The sequence below is a fragment of the Panicum hallii genome, chromosome 2 (genome assembly GCF_002211085.1).
Source record: "Panicum hallii strain FIL2 chromosome 2, PHallii_v3.1, whole genome shotgun sequence".
NCBI classification, from domain to species: Eukaryota; Viridiplantae; Streptophyta; class Magnoliopsida; order Poales; family Poaceae; genus Panicum; species Panicum hallii.
In genome coordinates this window covers 35,631,478-35,650,933 of record NC_038043.1, presented here as the reverse complement: position 1 = coordinate 35,650,933, position 19,456 = coordinate 35,631,478, and the positions used below count along the sequence as shown (strand labels likewise).

At 43.8% G+C, this 19,456-nt stretch overlaps 1 protein-coding gene across 1 annotated transcript; it reads left to right on the top strand.

Moving 5' to 3' along the window:
* Window positions 1-13,759: 13,759 nt before the first annotated feature.
* Window positions 13,760-18,153, top strand: LOC112880973. The gene is made up of 2 exons (XM_025945695.1): window positions 13,760-15,041; window positions 17,719-18,153. The coding sequence occupies exons 1-2, from the start codon at window positions 13,760-13,762 to the stop codon at window positions 17,733-17,735; spliced, it is 1,299 nt and encodes a 432-aa protein (XP_025801480.1). The 3' UTR covers window positions 17,736-18,153.
* The last annotated feature ends 1,303 nt before the right edge of the window (window positions 18,154-19,456 follow it).

The following is a 19,456-nucleotide window of genomic DNA, read 5'->3' as shown; positions in this document are numbered from 1 at the left end:
AAGGACCTATGTGCAAAACTAAAAGATTCTAGGGACCTTTTGGTAAAGCAAAATTTTCCACTGATCTAAAGGTCTAATGAGGAAATGCCCAAAATAAAAGTCGGAGAGTTTTTCAAACCCTACAACATTACTTTAAGGTTTTAGTTCAAAAATCCAAAGTATACAGCTCTACATGTTAAATTTTGAATAAAGGTAGAATTTGAATAGGTTTTGTCCTTATTGAGGTAGATTTCATGTAATTTTGGACACATTTGCAAGTTTTCATGCCATGTCGTGATGACTTGTAATCTTACATTTTGACCCTAAGTAACTTTAAGGATTACTTTTATACTTCAACATTTTGCATAAAAGGACCCATGTTTTTGCATTAATCACATTTAGGTCCCTGTTTTCACATAAAGACCCATTTTTCTTAGGATTTAACATATCTATTGCACTTTCTTTCCTATAGTGATATAAATTGGACACCTAGTGTCATATTTTTCCTAGGTTTTGATGCTACCTCCCATTCTTACCCAATTAGCACTAAAAGGCCCATATTTTTTAAAATTACATAAACACCCTTTTTCCCTTTGCACTTCAATTTGAACACACATAAATAAGATCACACATACACACTTAACACTAAGATCTAGTGTTTACAATTCTAAATACCTGAATGTTACAGCCTTCCCCCCTAAAAAGAATCTCGTCCCGAGATTCTGAAGCAGAATAGAATCGGACGATTAGATTTGGGAATTGGTTGGAAGGAAGGTTGGGAAATTTCGTTGAAGATAGGATTCTGTTTCCCAAGTTGCTTCTTCTTCGGTGTGATGATCCCATAAGATATTTTACATCTTAATTTTCTTTCTTCTGGTGGCTCTTTCCTTGGCATCCAAGATTTGGATAGGTTGTTAGGTGTAAGATAGATTAGGTTCAATCTCAATGGCACGGGTTTCAACGATCTCCGTAGGTACTTTGATACATTTCTTGAGTTGAGAGATATGGAAGACATCTTGAATGGTAGCCAATTGAGATGGAAGATGGATTCTGTAAGTCACTGGGCCACAGACTTCAAGAATCTCGAAGGGTCCGACATATCGGGGTGCTAACTTTCCTTTTATGCCGAAACGCTGAACACCTTTGGTAGGAGATACTCGGAGATAGACAAAATCCCCTACTTGGAATTGCAGAGGTTTCCTTCTTCGATCTGCATAACTTTTTTATCTAGACTGGGCTGTTTTAAGATTAGCTTGAATAACCTTGACCTTATCCTCGGCTTCGATAACTATATCTGGTCCAAAGATTTTGCGTTCGCCGGTTTCAGACCAACTTAAAGGGGTTCGACATCTTCGACCGTATAACGCTTCAAAGGGAGCCATTTGGAGACTGGATTGATAGCTATTGTTGTAAGAAAACTCGGCCAAGGCGAGACACTTGTCCCAACTTGTACCATAATGAATAATACAAGCTCGGAGCATGTCTTCAAGAATTTGGTTGACTCGCTCAGTCTGTCCATCAGTTTGAGGATGATACGCAGAGCTTCGAATTAGTTTGGTTCCAAGAGCATTCTGCAATTGTTCCCAGAAGCGTGCAATGAATTGGGCCCCTCGATCAGAAATGATGGTCTTAGGGACACCATGCAATCGAACAATTTGATCAAGATAGACTTTGGCATACTTTTTGGCAGAATACGTGGTATGCATGGGAAGAAAATGAGCAGTTTTGGTAAGTCTATCAATGATTACCCATATGGAGTCATGTCTTTGGGATGTGTTGGGAAGACCAACTATAAAATCCATACTAATGTCTTCCCACTTCCACGATGGGATGGGTAGTGGTTGGAGTGTACCAGATGCTCTTAAATGACTAGCTTTGACTCTCTGGCACGTATCACAGTCGGATACATATTTAGCAATCTCTCTTTTCATCCTGGTCCACCAAAATTTTTGTCGAAGATCTTGGTACATTTTAGTACTACCAGGATGAATAGAGAATTTGGATAGATGTGCTTCATCAAGGATTTGTTTACGAAGTTGATGATCCTTAGGTACAACAATACGATTGTCGAACCATAGAGTTCCTTGATGATCAGTGCGGAAACATCTATACTTGGCTTCTCCCTGAGATAGTTTCGATTTGATAATTTTGATACCTTCATCATGTAATTGCGACGTGATGATTTTATCTTGAAGAGTAGATTCGATAGATAATAGATTCATACTACCTTGAGGAATGATCTCTAGATTGAGTTTTCTCATCTGATTGCAGAGAGTTTCACTGAAGGTCTCTATGGATAAGCAATGATAATGTGCTTTGCGGCTAAGTGCATCCGCAACCACATTGGCCTTGCCAGGATGATAGTGTACCTCAATATCATAGTTTTTGATCAGTTCTAACCAACGCCTTTACCTCATATTCAGGTCAGGTTGCGTAAAGATATATTTGAGGCTCTTATGGTCAGTGTAAATGTTACACTTGGCACCCATAAGATGATGTCTCCACATCTTGAGAGTATGGATAACAGCTGCCAGTTCAAGATCATGGGTTGGATAGTTTTGCTCATGATTTTGGAGTGCTCGGGATGCATAAGCAATGACTCGGTTGTTTTGCATAAGAACACAACCAAGTCCGGTTCCGGAAGCATCACAATAGACATCGAAAGGCTGGGTATTATCTGGCTGAGCTAGCACTGGAGCAGTTGTTAGAAGTTTTCTCAAGGTGTGGAACGCTTCATCACACTTGTCGTCCCAACGGAATTTAACCTCTTTCTTAAGTAGTTCAGTCATGGGTTTGGCTATCTTGGAGAAGTCTGGAATGAACCAGCGATAGTATCCCGCCAATCCAAGAAAACTTCGGATTTGATGTACTGAAGTTGGAGGTTTCCAATCCATAACCTCCTGAACTTTGGTTGGATCAACCGATATGCCTTCACTGGAAATAATATGTCCCAAAAATTTCACACTATCCAGCCAGAATTCACATTTTGAGAATTTGGCGTAAAGGCGATGATCACGTAGTCGTTGAAGAACGACACGTATATGATTAGCATGGTCTTCTTTAGTCTTGGAATATATCAGAATATCATCGATGAAGACCACGACGAATTTGTCAAGTTCCGGCATAAAGACTGAATTCATGAGATACATGAAATATGCCGGTGCGTTAGTAAGCCCAAAGGACATAACCAGATATTCATATAATCCATATCTGGTCGAGAAAGCCGGTTTTGGAATGTCACAAGGCTTGATTTTGATCTGATGATAACTGGAGCATAAGTCAATCTTGGAAAAGACCTTAGCTCCAGCTAGTTGATCGAATAAAATATCAATGCGGGGAAGAGGGTACTTATTTTTTATACTGACCGCATTGAGTGGACGATAATCGACACATAACCTTAAGCTATTGTCCTTTTTCTTTACAAAGAGAGCAGGACAGCCCCAAGGTGAAGCACTTGGGCGTATGAAACCGTTGTCGAGAAGATCTTGGAGTTGGATTTTTATTTCGGCCAATTCATTTGGAGGCATACGATATGGCCTCTTTGAAATAGGAGCGGTGCCAGGTTGAAGTTCAATGATGAAATCGATGTCTCCATCAGGTGGCATTCCAGGCAAGTCGTCTGGAAAGACATCGGGATACTCACAGACTACAGGAATATCTTTTACTTTAATATCTGTGATAGCATAGGTACAAGAGTAAAGATACTCTTGCTGAGGCAGATAGAGGGTAGTGGCTCCTTGATGTGGTGAATTAATCTCAATAACTCGGGAAGAGATGTCTAGCAGTACTTTATGTTCAGTCATCCAATTTGTCCCAAGTATAACATCAATACCCTCTAAGTTTAGCAAAACCAAATCAGTTTTGATTACTTTGCTACCTAACTGAATTGGCACACTTCTAACCATTTGGTTGGAAGTAATTTTTTCTCCGGGGGTAGAAATCATATACGACCCCTGGGTAGGACAAAGATCAAGTCCTATTCGGGTACCACAGTTGTTACTAATGAAACTATGAGTTGCTCCTGAATCAAATAATGTAACAACTGGTTTGTGATGAATAGAGAATGTACACGACATGACGGGAGCTCCATCCGGTAATTCTGCAAGGGTGGTGAAGTTAACTCACCCTTGCCGGACTTGCATCATCGGCCTCTTGCCCTTGTTCTGGTTACTCTGATTGGAACTCTGCCCTTGATTAGGTTTCCTGGGCCGTGGACAATCTCTAATGAAGTGATCTGCACTCCCGCAATTGAAACAACGATAAGTGCTTCTTCTCTGTTGGACTTGTTGAACATTTGGCCGTGGGCTAGATTGTTGTGGTTGTTGCGGAGGTACGGGAGGTCTATACCCTCCTTGTTGTTGAGGCGGCCTGAAAACCAACCTGCCAAACGGAGCATTCCGCTGTGGCGCTCTAGGCGGTGCATTCTAAACGAATCGATACCGCGAGGGTTGAACGCCCGCGGGTCCAGTGGAAATCCTTCGCTTCTTTTCAGCACGGTGTGCCATGACGCAATCCTCCTGGGTCAGGGCCATGTTAACCAGCACGCTGAAGGTATTTGCCTTTACAAGGTTCAGACGTTCTTTGATCTTAGTGCTCAAGCCCCGATGGAAACGGTCCTATTTCTTGGCGTCATTGTCAGCATAATACCCCGCATACTGGCATAGGTGATTAAAAGACTGTGCATATTGTAGTACGGTGTGGGTGCCTTGGGTAAGTGCCAAGAACTCATTCAGCTTCCGCTCCATCAGTCCTTCCGATATATGATGTGCCCTGAAAGCATCTCAAAATTCTTCCCAGGAGATAATATGGCCATCAGCTTGCATGGCACAATAGTTATCCCACCAGATACGGGCAGCTCCGCGTAGTTGTTGGGCAGTGAAGTGAGCCTTGCTAGAGTTCGCACATGGAATCGTAAGAAGAGCAAACTTGCATTCAATGGTGCGAAGCTAACCATCGGCATCAAGGGGCTCCTCCACTTTGCTGAATAGCGGGGGCTGGGTACTGAAGAAATCTTGGTAGTTGGCCACCTGAGGTTCATCACGATTTCCTCATGATTGCTGGCACTGTTGGTTCTGCTGTGCTTGTACCAGTAGATTGAGAAGTTCGGTTTGCCGAGCCATAACCTCGGCTAGATTTGGAGGTGGTGGTGGCGGTTGTTGAGAACCGCTGGCCTGATCTGCCCGGAAGCCTTCCGGGGTTCCGCGCATGGCTCCAACCATCTGAAATAAAGGAGATATCCATTATCACCCACATAGCCTTACTCCCAATTTCAGAAGATTCACCACTCAGATATACAGTTCACATATTCCATTCAACCAACTCATTTCAAAAATATAGATATTGAACAAGATGATAAAACACATAGCTTATATTACATCACAGATTCTGGTTGTCCTTAACATCGCTCATCCGAAGGATCCATACATAGGCCATCTATATTACAACAAATGGCATAAGGTCTAGATAAGCTATTTACTACCTAAATCACTACACTTTACACGGGTTGCATCTAGAGAATCGACGATTTGACAAACTAGAAATCGTCGAGATTGCCTACAGAAGACTGACTGCCAGAAGAAGAGTAATCTGGCTGAGGATTGAGCTCCGGGTCTCCATGTTCGGAGTCGAGATCCGAGACTCCTTCAATTTCCTCCGGGTCTTCTTCACCACCTTCAGGTACTACGGGTGCAGCGGGAGGTACCGGTTGCTACTGCAGTTCTTCAATGTGAGCCTGGGCATCATTAGCCTCAAGGATCAGGTCGTGGATTTGTTCCCGGAGGAACTCAATGATTGTATTACGCTGAGTGATGATAGCATCACTCTCGTTGATCTGATCCTCTCGATGATGGATGGTCTCATCCCGTGCTGCGATGATCTCATCCTTCTGAGTAACCAAGGCTTGAAGCTCCACTATCTGGCTGACTTGCCGATCAGCATTCCGGTAATGGCCTTGAGCAACACCAGTTAACTGACCCATGCTACAACGCAGCAAAATCTGATAATGGTGCTGAACATTCATAAACCTGGTGATACTACGGATTCTTTCTTCGACCAAATCTCCCAACAAGTGACCATAGTGGGCTATCCAAAAGTTCCATTTCGGATCACTGGAGTCTATAGCAGGGAACAGACCAATGGGATAGCCGGCAACCTCCATAGGATGCTGATTGCAAAAGAGATGGATAGCCTCCAGAGCAGCGGTCTCGATGGTATCAACAAGACGATACCCCACCACATCAACCTCTATAGGGTGCCACTGGGAGCGGAAAGGATGTTGAGGGATTGTCATCTTGACTCGGCATCGAGGGACACCTTCTTCTCGATACTGCACTCCATCATATTGTGGAGGCTCAGTGTACAAGAACAAACTTAATGATTCCCATAGAAGATGAGGAAAACCTTCCCAATGCAAGGTATTAGTGTGAAAATGCCCTGCATGATCCCAAGAGACATTCGAAGGGGCGGCCATCTGCGACAAGAATGCAAATGGTAAAATATATTTACCCTGCTGAGAACTCACAAGGTAAATGGAACGAGACAATCGATTCTGATAACAGCAAAGGCTGGAAATCAGGCAGATGCTTAAGGTACTCAACTAAAACTATCACAAAATTTCCTATTGACCCACACTAGGGAAGAACAACACTCTATTCACTTTTAAAAAGTACAACATTCACAATGCATTTACTATGTATTAAGAATGGATTATGCATGCACGTACTATTTGATCTCACAACCAAAACAATTGTCGAATATCTCCGGACTTACGTGGTTAGTTTCAGTGGCATAAAACATACGCCTCTCACTAATAACTAATCGATAAATCCTATACGCCTTAACTTCGTAATCGTGGTTAGTGTACCTGCAGAAAACCACAATATATATCCAATGAATCTTTCATGCCAGCATGTCATGAAAGCGTCCCCAATCATTACTGTTCACTATAGAAACAGCATCTGTACCATTACCGCCGTACAGACAACGTTAACATACATTATCGAAACAACGTATTCACGGGGGTACCGCAAAATGTGGGGGTATGAACAGCGATCGCCATACCCTGCGCCTAACCATATACTCCCAATATAATCAACCAAAGTTGATATATTGACAGCATCTCAAGTAGGCCACTACTTGAGAAACAGCGTTCGGTTCGCATCACTAACGGGAAGGCTAACTCTCCAGTAAGCTGAGGATCCTTACCTTCTTACCTCATCATCAAAGATGTCGTTACAGAATGTAAAGTTGGGTTGTGCATAAATTTAAGTTTTGACAGAAAAGTAATGCTGGGAGTTAGAGTTATATATATACTATAGCCACCTCTAATTCCCTTAAATGTCACCCTAGGGCTTTACGTACTAAGCACAATCCTTAACGAACCCAACGTAGCTTTACAAAATATTTTGTTGGTTAAATTTTATAATAAAAACATTTTGAAGGCGTTTCATATCTCCAGTGTACACTTGTTAGCTCTGATACCAGCTATGGCAGAACCAACCTGAATTACACCGGCTCAAGTACGCGAGTCCACTCTTGAGAGCTCCAACGTACTTCAAACGGTATAATCCCTTGGCCTGTCGGGTAACGTCCCGATAAACCACCGAATGCAGTATCAAACAAGGTATCTAGCACGAAGGCGAGTCCAGAGATACAATTGCCATCACATTTTATATCACAGGCAGGTATATTACATGAGTGTTTAAAAGTAACATCAGTTCCCAACTGATGGGAATTATTACAACACAGTTTAAGGTTTTAAGTCATGGTAGCGGAGTTTAAAACACGGTCACTGTACACGTCGCCAGTACGGATATCATGATAGCCCTGGCATGATATCACTCGGTAGGGTCTGTGTTGGCCGGGGACGGATCCCACTCCACGGACCAACCATCGGGCAGAGGGTAAGGCCATGGCATAGGCAGAGCAGAGTCGTCAGGAGGATTACCTGAACAAAAAGTCACAATGCAAGACTGAGTATTCTAATACTCAGCAAGACTTACCCGTTTCATGGTATACTTTAACCATGTAACTAGACTTATGAAGGCTTTAATGGTTCTGGTAGAGTTTTCAGCTGAAAAGCAACAAAGAGCAGATCCTTAATTTCAAATTTAGCTTTCAAGTTCTAGTTGGTTATCCATTCTAGGTAAGCACCTATAACTACTCAAACATGGTAGAATCTTTAAACAAGCATCATCTTTGATACCCATAAAGTTGCTCTTGTTACTCTATGTGGCAAAGAGATCAAGCAGTCTCAATCTCCGCGAGAAACGGACAATTCCTGAATCGAATTTCAGCCTTGCAAGGGTAAACCTAACTCACACACTTGGAACATCCAGCGATTGTTCCAAAGCAACCGTTTGCCTTTCATTCCGACTCGTGGATCAGAGCCACCACAAGCGACTGCAGGACCATACGCACATCCAATGTGCAGGACGTACATCTGTAGAGCGACTACACGACCGTACTCCTGGTTGCCCTGCAACATGTATTCCCACACGTCGAAGCAAGTAACAGGAAAAACCAAATACGAGTGGTGGGAGGTATGTCCACTCCTCGGGCCGATTGGTTACTAGGTTTACCGCTTACGATATTTCGCGGCATGTGGCTAGTACTTTCTAACGCTTAACCACCTCTACCACACACTGTGACCTTATCAAATTCACCAACACAGACGTGGTATCATCTCGACCATGATACTCCACATAAATCCCGTCGGTCATCCTTATAGTGATTACAGGAATGTAAACATTGCAATTCCTATATCGCGCGAGTGACAGGAAATCACTCGACTTCTACCGGTCCTATTAGCATAGCAGCAATTCGGACTCAAGTTCTAGTATTCAATACATCGATTCCTAGGAATATGCAACTAGGGTTTTCAGACGGTTCCTAAGAACTTAACGCATAAGTATATATAAATAGATATAGACTGCAGTGTAAATAAAGTAGTGGGTTATGTCCGGGGCTTGCCTTCTTGAGTGGGGTTGGAGGCAGGAGTGTCAAAGTTTTCCGAACTTTGGTTCGTAGCTTCAGTTAAATTCTCGACGACGTTCCCGGGGTCTTCAGAAATTTCCACACCTTGATCCGGGATCAGTTCGGAGTCTCTGTCGGCGAGAGTAGTTGAGTCTATATGATATACAAAGATGTAATTTAACAGATGCACATACTTTTATTTTATTTCACGATAAAGTTGCAATCCTATGAAAACACAATATGCTTATCAAACATTTTATTTATCCTTTTACTGGGCAGTCATTTATCGGGTATGAGTTAATCTAGTTAGCTACATTGGCAACATGATTTGTTGTTACAAGATAAATTACCATAGCACTGGGGTTGAAATTGTGATACCTACAGCTTAGGCTATGTATAAGCCATAATAAATTTATTAAAAAAATTTCCTACTAAAATTGAGCTATAAAAATAATTAATATTAGTACTAATCCATTAGATATTATTTAAATTTGTATATCTATGTAAGATTTTGTTATAAATTTTTGTACACCGGTTACCCTACTCAAGTTTAACATCTTCAAATATTTTCATAATTTTTGACCCTTTAGATTTACAGAGATTAAATATGCAAGGTCAAATAGGTATTATTCATAATTAAACTCACACATTATGAAAATATTATACAAACAGTAGGTTAATTATTTTTCCTAAGTATTACATGTCAAAGCAAGATTAACACAATTGGTTGCTTATTTTTTACCATTTTTCTGCTATTTACTATGCATTTTCTTAGCCTACAACTACTTAAATTAACATTTAAATTAGGGTAGAAACTACTCAGAAACTGAAAGTCAACCTATAAGGAAAGTTGTAGATCCTAGAATAAGGAATCCAAAAAATTTTAGTTTGCATTTTTATGATTTTTCCTTGAATTGCTATGGAATTTCAAAATCTGCAGCACAATTAACACAGGGGGGGTCCTTATAGCACTATTCATCTGAGTCATGGCTTCGCAGATAGCCCCCTGGGCTTTTGGTTTCTTTTAACGCGAGGTCCTTGCCGGGTCAAGATGGTGGCCGTGGCGCTTGACCGGAGTGTTCGCGCCGGCGACGAGGATTTGGCCGAGGGGAAATGGGTCCTACATGATCTATAGGGCGTGCTATTCACAAGGGTAGGTGATGTGCTCGAGGGTTAGCGAGAAAACATGGCCGGCGGTGATGGATAGAGGCAGCCGTGACGGCATGTACGTGTTCCCAATGAGGGACCGGTGAACATGGATGAACATAGTGCGCATAAGCATCATGAGAGTGTGGGAAAGCTATTGCAGTACCTAATTGGGCCGGAGATGGGGCAGAAGGGGGTGATCGACGGTGGGCGGCTCGGATCTTCACCGGCGGTGATGGCGGCACGGTGTTCTGCAGGCTGGGGTGTCGGAAGGAGGTGAAGGAGGAGTGGAATCGCTTCTGGGAGATGACGTGGTGCTGTTGGTGCTCCTGGTTGGGGTTAAGGAGCTCGGTAGCGGCGGGTCGACGGTGAGGCCGAGCGACGGCGGAGCTTGAGCTCACCGGCGCTGCGGGGGATGATGCTCCGATGGTCTTGGGCGGCGAGGAAAAGGTCGAGGAGCTTCAGGGTGGTGTGGGGGAACTGGAGGTAGGGTCAATTGAGGTCGAGATGGATCGGGAAGGGGTGCTCCACGGTGAGCAGGGAGCGGCGGCGGGTGGACCTCGTCGGCAAGGGTGCTCCGGTCGAAATTGAAGGGTGGCTGGGGGCTGGGGAGCACGAGCAAAGATGGGCAAAGCTTGCTGAGGAGTCAGTGGAAGCAATGGGTGGCCGATGGCTGCTGCCCACGGTGGCCAGTAGTTCACCGGAAGGGAGGAGCGGGCGGCAGCGGTGATCAGGGGTTCGGAGTGCTGTGTAGGGGGAGGAAAGAGCTCAATTGAGTTCGGCAGAAGCTGAAGAAGCCCGAGGGCAGGAGGTTGGAGGCCAGGAGAGGACGCTCGGCCTGTGCCACCGCGGCGGCGAGGTGTCGATTGGCAGTGAGCTCAAGGGGGCCGTGGCACTCGCGGAGGAGGGCGTCAGGGAAGAGGAGCAAGCTCGGGGAAGGAGGGAAGCGACGCGTGGAGGGAGGGGAAGCAGGAGGTGGAGCGGCAGCGGCGGCACAGCGGCGGCCGGGGGCGCTACACTGCGCCGGCGGCAGAGGAGCAAGCACGTGCCCGAGGAAGAAGAAGAGAGGGGAGGGGTCCGAAGGACCTATGTGCAAAACTAAAAGATTCTAGGGACCTTTTGGTAAAGCAAAATTTTCCACTGATCTAAAGGTCTAATGAGGAAATGCCCAAAATAAAAGTCGGAGAGTTTTTCAAACCCTACAACATTACTTTAAGGTTTTAGTTCAAAAATCCAAAGTATACAGCTCTACATGTTAAATTTTGAATAAAGGTAGAATTTGAATAGGTTTTGTCCTTATTGAGGTAGATTTCATGTAATTTTGGACACATTTGCAAGTTTTCATGCCATGTCGTGATGACTTGTAATCTTACATTTTGACCCTAAGTAACTTTAAGGATTACTTTTATACTTCAACATTTTGCATAAAAGGACCCATGTTTTTGCATTAATCACATTTAGGTCCCTGTTTTCACATAAAGACCCATTTTTCTTAGGATTTAACATATCTATTGCACTTTCTTTCCTATAGTGATATAAATTGGACACCTAGTGTCATATTTTTCCTAGGTTTTGATGCTACCTCCCATTCTTACCCAATTAGCACTAAAAGGCCCATATTTTTTAAAATTACATAAACACCCTTTTTCCCTTTGCACTTCAATTTGAACACACATAAATAAGATCACACATACACACTTAACACTAAGATCTAGTGTTTACAATTCTAAATACCTGAATGTTACACGGGCCGTCGGAGCCGGGGGCGCGGGGCGACGGGGCGGGGGCGCGGGGCGACGGGGGTGCGGGCGGCCGGTGCCAGGGGCGCGGGGCGACTGGGAGGGGCGCGGGGCGACGGGGTGCGGGCGGCCGGTGCCGGGGTCGTGGGGCGACGAGGCGGGGGCGCCGGGCGACGGGGGCTGCGGGGGCCGATGCTGGGGGCACGGGGCGACGGGGTGGGAGCGCGGGGCGACGGGGCGACGGGGGTGCGGGCGGCCGGGCGCGCGGCTGCGGCCTGGGGCCCGGGGTGGGGGGTATTAGGGTTAGGGTTCTGGAGGGCGATGAGATGGGGGCTTATATACGCGACGCGGGTTTATTGGGCCGTGCCTTTATGGGCCGTGGTTTTTAACGGGCCGTGCCGCCCATCGTGCTGTGACGGGCCGCAATTAACCGGGCCGTGCCGTGCCGTCCATCGGGCTAGCTTCTCGGCCCATGGCATTGCCCGGCCTTTTCTTGGACCTGGCCCGGCCCATCATCTATCGTGCCGTGCCTCTTTTGGCCGGGCCAAAATCACCGGGCTGCGTGCCGGCCCATTTAGCCCGGCCCAAATGTATAGCTATAAGCGGGGGTCTCACCATAATGTCGTACGAATTGAGCAAAATACGAAAAAAATATATTTCTCATGTGGCAAAAAATAGGCGTATTTTTAAAACTGGTATTTAAATGCTGGCCATTCGAATCGATGAAAAATAAATAAATAAACATTGCCTATTATCTTAAGTTATTAAGTCATCATACTTTGCATTCTACTTTTATTTTAGTATAATAGTATTATTGGTTGTTTTATATTTTGAATTCAAATAATTAAACTCATTCTCAATTCTAGTACTTTCTTCTTATTTTTATTTTGTTCGTTAATTCCTTTGACAAGAAAAATAAGAATCAGATAAATTGTGTATACAAGCGTATACATAAAATATGTCATACTAATTAAATTGTGTGCTCCTCCAACTAACATTGTGTTGGGTCAACTTTAATTTTACGATATTGGCCCCTGATCCAGATGTTATGCAATAAGCCATAACAACACTTTAGCAAATTAAGTCAAGTGAACAATATTTCAAACTGTTCTCATTACACTTCTATATTCTAACATGATAATCTAGCAAAGCTAGAATTCTATAATTCCATTAATTAGAGTACATAAATAAATCTTCAGCCACGACACCTACTCCAGTTAAAAACTGATATCCAAAATAAATTTGTGTGCCTAAGTTCAACTCTTGAAGTTAACATAGTGCTCACGCTTTTGGTGAATTATTGTTTCAATCGTAGACGGACTGGCTACTTTGTTAATCTCACAATTTGTCTCGGTCACTTAAAAACCGGTAATGTTCATAAAGATAGAAGGACGATGCGTATGTACGAGTGTACGTCTATGGGTGTGTTCGTTTCCCATTATAGGTCTCTAAAAATTTTAGAGGTCTCGATCCCTCTAAAGAATCGCAGTCTTATTAGAGACTGGATTAGAGGGCTGTTCGGTGCCAAATCTCTAAAGTTTAGATGTTTCGAGTTTTAGTGGGGTGAAACGAACACATCCTATGTACTGATGTTTTAAAACAATAGGGGGAAAAACCTCACATGGCCTAACAAACCTCACGGGGGATTTCTTACGCTTAAGTAAGAAATCCTAAATTCAAAAACAAAGTTTCCCCAAATTCAACAATCTTTCACCCAAATCCTACAATCTTTCCTGTTTTTTCTCGTACAGTACTATCATTAAATTGCATCCAGCTGAAACCGCCCCAAAAAATCACATTGGCGCGGTGGCGCCAGACCCCGCGAACCAATTTTCAGCTCCCGCCTAAACCGTACCGTTTCCACTTCCCTAAAGGCTAGGCAGGGGAAACGGGTGGGGGGAAATCCAGAACAGCCGAAAAAAATGGAACCCCCGGAGGGCGGCGGTGGCCGCAAGAAGCCGAAGGGCGCAGCGGCGACCCCCACTGTGGCGTCGATCGGCGACGACGTCCTCGGCGACATCTTCCTCCGCCTCCCCAACACGGCGACCCTCGCCCGCGCCGCGCTCGCGTGCAAGCGGTGGCTCCGCGTGGCCTCCAACCCCGCCCTTCTCCGACGCTACCACTCCTTGCACGGCCCTCCGCCGCTGCTCGGCTTCATCATGTCCGAGCCGCCTCCGCGGGCCTTCTCCTACGAGGCCCCAGATCGCTTGTTCATCCCGGCCCCCTCGCGCAACCCCCACCTCAACGCCGCCGCCGCCGACGCTGATTTCCACTGCCTGGACTTCGCCGACATGAACCCCCGTTCCGGCTCCGTCATTGACGACTGGCTCCTCCGCGCCTACGACGGCGGCCGCCTCCTCCTCTCCTACGGATTCCTGGAGTACGAAGAGCTCGCCGTGTACGACCCCATCGCGCGCACCGCCGACTTGGTCTGCCGGCCTGACATCATTCAGTTCGACTTCGAGTTCGTCGCCGTGCACTACGCCCTCCTGGTCGACGAGGCTGACGCTTCGTTCCGGGTGGTCGGCGCGCAGTTCTGGAACGGCCGCGTCAGGGCCGCCATCTTTTCTTCCCGAACGGGCCAGTGGGCACCGCTTCCGTTCTTGCGCGCGCCCGAGGCCTGGAGAATGCGTGGCGGCATGCGCGCCGGCCGGTTCGCGTACTGGCAGTCCAACACCAGGTTGGAAAGGTACATCTATTCTGAAGAAATCGAGCGATGCTTGGTGCTCGACACGACTACCATGGAATGGACGCTCATCCAGGTGCCCTTCCACGCGAAAGAGTCCTACTGTGTCGCGGACATGGCTGAGAATGGCGGGCTGTGCCTTGTGGCCAGCAAGGACCAGGTCGTGCAGATCTGGGTCCGTGACAACGACGGTGGATGGGTGATCAAAAAGCAGATCTCATTGCTAAAGCAATTTGGGTTGTTGAAGAGGCTACGACATGATGAGTGGATGAAGAGGGTGCGCATCCTGGCAGTGAGGGATGGATGTGTCTACATGGAGTTCTGGTCCATAAGAAAGCCCAATTCCTATCTTCTTGTGCTCGACTGGGAGACCATGAAGCTGAGCGTGATTGCCAACGATACTGATGACAAATATCGAGGTCCTGCATTTCCTTTCTTCATGACATGGGCACCACCATTGCTTAGCCCTGCAGAACAACAGAGGCTTCGCCTTGAAGGTGATCGATTCGAAAGAAATGGTAATACTGGTTATGTTTCTAAGTAATCGTATACTCTACTTTTGTGCATGATACAACGAACAGTTATTTCTTTCAAATGAACTGACTTCCAGCCTGAGAAATTGTGTGAAGCTAATTTTAGTGTGACACCATTAGTTATATCTAATAAAATTTTGCCACGCACTGATAATTATGTAAATTTTATTTTTGTGTACATTTATCTAAATTGTTAGGTTATAAGATGGTACACACGTACTGAGCAGATTTGGTGTAGGATGTCAAACAAACTTTTAAATCCCTTTTTGGGGGCCAATACTACTAGTATGACACCATTCCATTATTGCAACACCTTTAGTAGTCCATCATAATATCAAACTCCTTCACCTTCATTCATTTCTTTTGTAGTGTAGATAATTGCCTACATAGATTCTGCAATATTTCACCTATTCTGTATTTCTGACATGCTATATCTATCTATCTTCAAAACATAATCTTTTAATTTTTTGGTTGGACACAGTTGGAGTTTCTAGACTTCATTTGTATTCATATATACTTATCTTCGTTTGCGTGGAATTGTAGTTGGAATCTGTTAACACTCATGACACAATAATTTTATATAAGGAATTGAAACCTGCACTTCACGTCTTCACCTCTCCTTTTTTTATTGTCAGAAAAGGATCTTAATCCTCCGTGATGTTATCGCCATCAATGCTTGTATATGATGACCAATAACTCAAGAGAAAATTCCTTATTCGACACGGAAAAAATGACTCGTTCCTTCCTTCCTTGACCCTCTAAATTTTTTCCCTGCCTATTTGACACCCACTTCAATTTTCATCCCAAAACGACACTGCCATCAATTCCTTTAGCCATACCGTGAAACATAGGTTGTTGACATTTTCTCTTTTCATTGACCGGACAAAATTACGCTGTCCGACCAAACTCATCCCCACTCCCCCGAGCCCAACTCCTATTCTCTCGTTCTCCTCTTCCCTTCCACTCCACCGAATCCTAGCATCATCGGCCGTGCCGTGCCGGGACGAGGCAGATCCGGAGGGGGGGAGGGGGCATCATCGGCCGTGCCAGGCCGGGCCTGGAGAAGGGCTGATGCCGCATCGCGCCGTCGGCGGGGGTTCTGGAGCGGGGTGCCGTGCGGTTGGGTTCCCCGCCGCCAGCGGTTTGGTAGGTCACGGCATCACGGCCTCACGTGAAGAAAGGAGATTGGACTGGAACGAATTGTTTGTTTGTTCGTACGGCAGATGAAACTGAACAAATCACGCGCAATTCAAAGGTGTTGTATTGTTTGGATATTTGGTTATAAATAATGCAAATAAATTGATGCAAATTTGATTAACAATGATGCAAAAAAATGATGCAGAAAATATATAAAAAGATCAATATATTGCAAATGTAAAAGATGCAAAAAATACGTGCAGCATTACAGGGTGCTATCACTGAAAATATAAGGGGCAAATGTATCTTTTCAAGTGGCACTTAACACTGTTAGCCACCACATTTAACAGCAGTGTCATTTTGGGGATGAAAATTGAAGTGGGTGTCAAATAGGGAAGGAAAAAATCAGGAGGTCAAGAAAAGAACGAGTCGTTTTTCCAGTGTCGAATAATGAATTTTCTCATAACTCAATACCTGAACTTGAGCCACCAATTATATAGCTTCCAACGACCTATGCATTTTCTTCAAATTTTATCCTGTTTTCCTAAACTAATCTTGTCCTGTTTACTCTATGAAGGGTACTAAAGCATTAATGATAATGCGATTATGACATTTATTTGTTAGATAATGCTAGTTCAGCCAGTGCACACCATACATAATTCTTGTGCATGTCTTATAGAGGCATGGAGCACATGCTACACTGGCTGTTTTGACAACATCTCCATTGTTTGTTTTCTATGCTAAGGAACATTTTTTGAATGACATGGTGGCGTGAATTCATAAGGGATCAGTATAGCACATAACAAATGTTTTGGAATTTGCCATGCTCTAGTTCGCTTAGCATGTTTAGTCAATTGCACAGACAGGCCTAGTTAACCTGACAGGATTCTTGCCCATTCATCGACTACTTATTACTGGGTCAGTTCCACTAATAAATCATGTAGACAAAGTCATTTTGCTCTGATGATTTCTCACCCCTTAGATATATTCAACATGTATGGACCTACGCACAGATCTTGGTTCACTCTCTTATATGAGAAAACAGAAAACAAATGGCTCTTTTTTCATGGGAGAATAAAAAAAAAACTCAAGAATGGGACTGCTTGAAGTTTACATCAGTAGACTGGAACCGTACATGTTTCAATATCCGTAGCTATTGCAAATATATGGTCAATATTGAAATAAATTAGTATGATGCTAGTAGTGGTCAAGATCTTAGTGTCTTCCTTTGACATGCTGTGAAGTGAATAATTTATTCTTCTTTCATTTTTATTGGTTGGAATGATCACTCTCAGCCCTAATTTAAGCTGCAGTAGACTTTTCTATAGAATATTCAGATGTTTTTCAGAAACTAGTTCCTTAGGAAATATGTTCCAGATGCTTTATGAGATTTTGATTATTGTATTTTTTTTCTTTAAGCGTAGAGGCTGAGTAGTGCATGTATCATTGTATCTTCTCTTCATACACTCTGAAGCAAAAAGGTGGCGTGTATTCTTCATACCCAGACAACTAACAAAGAAAATAGTTTTTGTTTCAGGTTAAGGTTTCGACAGAAAATTGTTGTAAAAGGGTGAGCTTATGCACCAAATTGTCAAACTTTGAAATATCTCTTTGGCGTGCGGGTCAGTAGCTGGTGGATGCCATATTTCGGTTCTCTTTCTTGAATTGGTCATGCAATCTGATTTCCTATGGAGGCTCAGTGATGTGCAACTATAAGTGTTTTTTTGTCATTCATTATTTCCATGTTGTCTAAGTTCAGTGCAACAATTTGTATTTGGCCATAAATTGGCTGACTGAAATTTGGCTTTGTTCAATTGTTCTAATGTCTACTACTTCAGTCAGTGCATGTTGCAAATAGTCTTGCTGAAGCCTCGTGCTCACGGATGGTGGTGGGTCTGGAGATGAGGCATGGGTTGGAATTGGTTTATGTTTTTTTAGCCAGTAAATTAACATTCTGGGCTCTGGAAAGGCTTGAAATCTCACTTTCCAATTCATTAGGGCAGCCAAACAGGCTGGCCAAGAAAGTGATTCTAATTTGGCTTTGTTTCTGAGGATGCAAACAAGTCTTAGAATTTTATCTTACAAGCAAAGAGAAAACAGGCCAAACCTGCTATCTTCTCACATGCACCATTTGATCTTTGAATAGCAGAAAATTAAGAAAAAGGCCAAACCTCTATCACATTTTCTCCAATGACATGGCGATGATTGCAAACTTGGTCTTCTCTTCAAGGTGTTTTAGCACTGATCTAATGTGGTCTCCACGAACAATTCGTCATGTATGATTTCTCCACAATGGCAGACAATCAAGGATTTCAGCACAGATCTGATGCACTTTGCAACATTCATGCTACTTTGGGAACTATCTTGAACATCATCACCTTCTGAATCATCAAACGTACATAGTTCGCCCCAGATAGCTTCATATGATTCATGTCGAAAATATTGCTTTGCATGATTCCTTCCATCTCTTCAGCAAACAATGGCCCATAGGCTGTTAGATTGAAGGACTATAGTTTTTCCTTCTCCACAAGGCTATATTATGATCATATTTATTTAACTTCATAATTTCTTCACAAAGTTTAAAACAGTTAGAAATCTAACAATAATTTACATATAGTTTCCTTCAGTACAAGAGATTCCAGTGATCTTACAATCAATCCAAATAGTTTACTGAGATCTCCATTGCATTTATCTTCAACCTTCCTCCCAAGAACTGTAAGAACCACCTGTCCTCCATATACAAAATCTTCTCAGGAAGAGGGAGAGCCAGAGTAGACTTTCAAATGGTATGTAAATGGTATCTTCATTTAAAACTCGACCTGTGTACTGGTATGCCACTTGGTTACTTGGTGTTCTGTGCTCCCTAGCTCCTGCCTTTTTTAGGTTTGGCATTCTGATAGATTTATGGTTTTTGTATAGGTCAGTGATGAATGAATAAATAGTTCCGTAAGAATTTCCAACATTTCCGACTTGCGTACCTTTCCCTGCTCTAGCTCCTTCACCAACTTCCATGTTTTTCACTGTGCCAGGTTGATATGTTAGATTCCCTTCTTTTTCTCCTGTTAATGTTGGGACATGCAAGCCCATTCCCTAACTAAAATGGTACGTTCTAGGATTTTATCTTTGTTGGTGATTTCGATTCTGGTTTGAGTAATATCCTTTCTGCTTCTCTCATTCTCTGTGCTCTGTTTTCTGAAAACTGGGAGTAGCATCAACTCTCAGATAATTTGTGCTGACAGAGTGAAGTTTGTTTGATTGCATAT